Source organism: Lepidochelys olivacea, assembly GCF_965140295.1.
Source record: "Lepidochelys olivacea isolate rLepOli2 genome assembly, chromosome: 1".
Classification (NCBI taxonomy): Eukaryota; Metazoa; Chordata; order Testudines; family Cheloniidae; genus Lepidochelys; species Lepidochelys olivacea.
The window spans coordinates 251,982,195-251,988,200 of NC_140411.1; the positions used below are offsets into that span (position 1 = coordinate 251,982,195).

Genomic DNA, 6,006 nt, shown 5'->3' on the forward strand with positions numbered 1-6,006 from the left:
TATACCCTTGATTAGGGGTCTTGTATTGTCAGAGAAACTGCCATGAGGTTTGAGTTTATAAAATAGAATGGGAAAGAAAAGTCAATGCGAGTGCCCCTGCTGCACAGCAACTCAGGACCTGATTTTTTTTTTCTTCCAGACATGTTGAGTACATGTGACTTCATTTGGCTTTTAGTGGAAGTTGTGGTTGGTCAGCAGTCCTGAAAATTGGGTCCAAAAATTTATGGTATGATTCAAGTTATGATGAGAAATGTTTTCTGCTTTGTGTGTTTCAGGGCACTAGTGTTCTTTCACCAGGCCTCCATATAGGGCTAATTATCACTTTGGCAATAATGATCTATAAAAAATCTACAACTCAGCTGTTTGAAAAGCATCCTTGCCTCTATGTCTTAACATTTGGATTTGTGAGTGCTAAGATCACACAAAAATTGGTGGTAAGGAATCTTGTTTGTTTTTATTTATTGGATGTGTGTATTTGGTACTTTTGAGAGTAGTGCTGTAGGTGGGCATTGTGTAAGCTCTCCTACTCAACTCTGCTAATATACCCTGTTGGCTATTGCAGAACCTCTATTATTACAACAACTAACCTGGGCCTGTCAGAGACTGGCTGGAATTCACCAAGGGGACCTAACTGCCACTTGAGGTGGCCACTGTCAAAATTTAATCCTCAAAATCCTAGGTGCCTAAACTCCCTAGGCTCCTGATCTTCTACTGGGGGGAAATGGAGACTACCAGCAGCATGCAGCTTAGCAACTAACTTTCACCTGTGCTTCAGTGCGGTTCACAAACTAGATATTTACCCACTATCTCTGCTGTGGGATCCAATCCAATAGATGTGCTCAGAGCCCTCCTTAGAGCATAGCAGCTGGATTGGGGTCTGCACAAAACAGCCTGAGGAGCAGGTCATGATGACTCTGCCTGATTCAAAACTTGGTTCTCCCGTGTCCCAGATGAGTGCCTTAATTACTGGGCTATGGGGGTGTCTGTCTTGCCTGTTGAAACTTTCACTTTTATAAAATAATTATTCATTGGGCCAAAGAGGGGGAGTGCAACTTCATAACCCACTGGTTAGGGCACTAACCTGTTATGCAGGAGACTCAAATTCAAGGCCAATAGTCAAATATTTTGTACAAAGTGGAACAGCTTCAACAGGAGACATCAAGATCCATCCAAGAATACCCTATAGCCAAGTGGTTACGGCATTCCTGCCTTAACTTCTTAATCTTTAGACTAAGGCATACACAGAGTTCTTCTAGACAACTGAAAGTACAATGTTATGTTTATCTACATTATTTTTCTTTTTCATTCGTAAGAGGGCAGGACTCACCAGACTGAGATCTGCCTTACCCAGACAGGAAATCACAAAATCAACAAGCTCGTTAGCATTATTCTGGATATAAATATTGGAGGACCTTTTTCTTGTGACTCTTTGTTTTGTATGGGTACATGCTTTGACTATTCCAAGTGTCTAACAAACCTTCACTGTAAAGCTAAATAGAAAAGTATTAGGTTTGAGTTGAGAAGCAACTACTTGGCTTACAGCAAGAATGGCACAGACTCGCTGCTTAGACTTCACAAGCGCATACAGAGCAGAGTAACAAGGAAGGACTCGATCCAGAAGGCTCAGTAAGACTGTTTGAAGGCGTACAAGAACTTGTAAACACAGCTAGTTACCAGTCAGAAGGAGAGAAGGCCTTTGGGAAGGAAGAGCTCTTTGTGCAGTTGTTACAGAGCTCTATGTGCAGTTGTTACATACCTTTTGGATCCAAAGGTAGCTTGTTTTACTTAATGGAAGTCTTCGTTATAGCTAACATGTTGACAGCACTAACACATTTGACCAGTGTCACTGTTTTGTTGTCTAGTAGTCACATGAGCTTCATGGTGATGTCACTTTCTTTGTTATGAAAGTAAATTTTTCATTGATGCCAAATGTCAAGCTTTGTAGCTTTATCAAATCTTGTTTTATGTAGGTGGCCCACATGACAAAAAGCGAGATCTATCTTCAAGATACTGCATTTATTGGGCCAGGTCTTCTATTTTTGGACCAGTACTTCAACAGTTTTATTGACGAATATATTGTTCTATGGATAGCATTGGTAAGCATTTATTTTAAACTTTAATTTACAAATCCACTGAAACAGTGTTAAACACTTATGTTCATACGGAGGTGTATATAAGGGGCAGGTTGAAAACTCAGTCCCTCTTATCCCATGCCATCAGTTAAACTAGTTGTTTCTCCTTTCTTGGCACCCAATACAGTGGTAGCTATTCTCTACAATTCATGGTTTGGGGCTGAAGTTTAGGACAAAAGAAAATCCTAGACACTCATGCCATGAATTCAGGCTTTTGCTCTGATGTTAATCTTAATTTAGCAGAGTAAGTTAATCATTCATTCAGATTGAAAGCTTTGTTAGCAGTGGAAATACAAATACATGGTTAATTTGCAATAATGGTTTTAAAAAGTCAAATTGAAGTTAAAAACTTATAAATTAACATGGTGGAGTATAAATTAATCACTTAAATACCTTTTTAAAACTACTGACCCAACAATAGATGGGATTAACAAAGATATTCTTAAAATAAATGAACATGAGGGCTGAGCTATAGGGTAGACCTTTTGGTTTCAAAGCTTTTTTTTGGTAACATTAATTTGTTTGTTTATTTTTAGGTTATATCCTTGTTTGATTTGCTGAGATACTCCACTGGTGTATGCATGCAGATTGCTGCTCACCTTCGCATACATGTCTTCAGAATTTCATCACTTCAAGCTCCTGAACAGGTTCAAAACCATACTGACTGACTAGTAGTTCAAGCAGAAGAGGAGAAGCAGTTAGGGGAATAATGAATGAAGTAGATCCCCTTTTCAGGAATACAGACAAAGCTTTTCAAGAAAAGACAGTGAAAAGCTCAGTAATTTGCTCAGATAACCAATACGATTACTTAAATATGAAGTTGTGCAGAGTCTATTGTGATTTATGCTTGTATCATGAAGCATAAAATTCCTCCATTGTATTCTAGACATTACTTTTGATCATGGATTCATCAGTCTGAAACTGATTTTCTGCCATGCACTAGATTCTCCTTGATTGAGAAAAGATAACTTTTTATTCTGGTACATAGACTGACTACAAATCTAAAGTACTCAATACTAGAATTCTAGAGCTGTTTCGTTTCACACAAAAACTTTTCTAAAATCTCAAACTGCTGAGAATTGCTATGAAATTAATCAGGTTTCCAGTCTGCGCCTAAAATAAATTTCAAATCAAGACTGATTAAAAATTAACCATCCAGCAACTCACTGCTGTTACTATAATACATGGTGTTTGACACTGTGAAGAGAAGTCAATGGAGCTCAGTGCCTGACAAATCCAAGCTTTTTTGTTTAAAAAAAACAAAACTAGTGGATTTTCTCTTCCTGCTTCATCTTTTATACCAAACTCTGCCTACCAATTTCAATTATCTCTGAGAACAGGTTCAGGGGTGAAGCCTCCATTTCAGCAGTTACTGAAAATATATATTGCTTGAGTTTCCTTCTAAGGCCTGGCTTCTAGTTTTGCACCCATTATAATTTGTAAGTAATACTGAATTTCCATCAAGTATCTAATTTACAAGCAACATCAGATGGATCTAAATGGCATAAATTTTAGCCCTAGTTATTTGCACCAGTAAAACTGAAAGTGCAAATCTGCAGGACTAAATATTTGGCCTATATATTTAGAGATCTGATCAGCAAGGATCCTTTGAACACAACTGTGCAACCCATCAGAATGTGTTCTCTGTAGTTTTACTTTGTTATGGTAATAACAAGCTGTATGTAAGACTTTTTTTTTAAACACAGACTCTAAGGAATTAAGTATGAAAATCTGTCTAGAAAAAGATCTCAAAAGATTAAGTACAAAACAGTGTATCAGACACTTCGCTGTATTTCATCATGGATTATTATAAAGCAATATCCCATGTGAATACATGGGTTGATACATTTGTCTATTTGAAAATACTGGCCAAAAATAACGGTAATCTAAAACCCAGTGTTTAAATAAATGAGAATCAGCAGAAGAGATCTGACTTACTTTAGCTAAGGGCTAGTGACATTTCCACCAAATTGAATTTTTAGGTAGCAAACATAACATAGATGTCAACCCTAACTTTTCACCCCTCCAAGCTGTTTCAATAGACTAGTTACAAAAGCCCTTCAATGTGAAAGTACCCCTTATCAATTTCTGGCTTGCAGTTTAAGCAATGAAGAATGCAGTTCACAACATTCCCAAAGCTTGGAATATACTAAAGACTTTCACTTTTGTGAAGAAACCCACCAACATTATTACTGCAATAATATCCTGTTAGATTTCAAGTGGGTGAAAGCTCTCACCTTCATGCACCTGTGATATATCTGGACTCCTGTGGTGGTGTTTCTTACTGCTTCTAATAAACTTGAAAAACATTGTTTACCAAGCATTCTGAATAAAGGTTATACTTTCTGGGCATGAGGTTCTCTACCTCTTATTTATTATTAGAGGATCATTGATCACGGAGATTATATTACTGCTTGCCATCAGTGGTGCTGCACTTATGTGAATCACATGACTCCCCCGACCATCTAGATAAGGCTTAAGAGTTCATCCTCCTCACCCTGTTCAATAAACTGGGAGAAAAGCATCATGCACAAATGAACTTTTAACATTCATTTTCATGTATGTTGTTCATAAGATACAGAGTGAAAAGTAGCAATGACAACTTTAACAGTTCTCAGTGAGATGCATCAGTTGCTCAAAAATACTGTAAACGAGAACTGCTTAATGAAAGAATTTTCAGTGACTCGGTAGTTTCTCATCCACAACAAGCTCAGCCTTATTTTCAGTAACCAGTAGGCCTAAGACGCTTGTGTTGTACTCTCAAAACAAGTTGCAATGTAGGGTAGGGTTGTGCCTGTGGGTATTAATGTTGTAGGTAATACTTTCTGTTGGACTGAAAAACATTTGTTTGACTATATCACACCAGAAACGATCTTACACCATTATCTGATTATATTTAAATGACAACTTAGAGCTAATATAAGTGGAGTTCCATGACTTGGTAGCCACCAAAGATTCACACACTTTAACATGTCTTCCCAACATGTGCTAATTAGCACTGAATGAGTGTTTATCTGCTCTGAGTCCTAATAACTGTTGTGGAAGAGCATAGCTGCATGGTGGTTACTAATGCAACATTTCAATCTCAGAGAAGTAGGCCATCACAAATTCCCCCTCCTCTATCCCAGTTTTAAACAGGGACTGAAAAACTGCCCTGGCACCATGAACAGCTGGCCCAGACTTCCCTGTCCAGAAAACAGTGCAACAATAACTCCCTAAAGAATGACACAGGCTCCAGTATTTGGGAAGCAGTCAGAAAACTGGGGGGACCTAATTCCAAAATGTAAATATTAAGTAATGGACAAGTATTTTATACAGAATCGCTACAGTCTGGTTTTGGAACCCTTTGGAAAACTACATTTTTAGGGCAATTCTAGAAAAGACTGGGAAAAATATCTCTCCTCTTCTTATGGGCATTTTATTATACATTCTTTTATAGAATAAAAGCTAAAACTGTCATTACAATTGAGTGTAAGTTCCTCCAAGTTATATTTGTTAGTGATGTCAAGCAGCTAATGACCAAATTTTTTTTTTTTGTTTGGTATTAAATCCAAATGTTGAAAATAGTTCAGGGCTTTCCTAAGTTGTAAGAAATGAATGTGTATACAGTGGTTTTCTGTAAAACAAATGCATGAAAACTCCAACCTGGCTGTAAAGTAAATCAGAATTCACTGTACTGTGATATACAAAATATAAACAATTTACTTTAAAAACTTAATCTTCACTAAACTGCTAATTCTTTCAAAAAGCAGCAAGAACTACCCTTCTAACTACAGCTCTGGAGATGGGCATCTACTTTAGTATCTCTTCCAAAATGGTCCACAGGAACTGATAGTATATAGATGTGTAGTGTTATCAATAATCACTGCAGACT

General features: G+C 37.3%; 1 protein-coding gene across 1 annotated transcript in view; it reads left to right on the plus strand.

Moving 5' to 3' along the window:
• CHPT1 (choline phosphotransferase 1) overlaps positions 1-6,006 on the plus strand; it is a 28,147-nt gene that overhangs the window by 21,156 nt on the left and 985 nt on the right. The window contains exons 6-8 of the mRNA XM_084611540.1: positions 276-434; positions 1,971-2,096; positions 2,669-2,779. Of these exons, the coding sequence (XP_084467666.1) occupies positions 276-434; positions 1,971-2,096; positions 2,669-2,779 (396 nt within the window). The remainder of the gene's footprint in view (positions 1-275; positions 435-1,970; positions 2,097-2,668; positions 2,780-6,006) is intronic.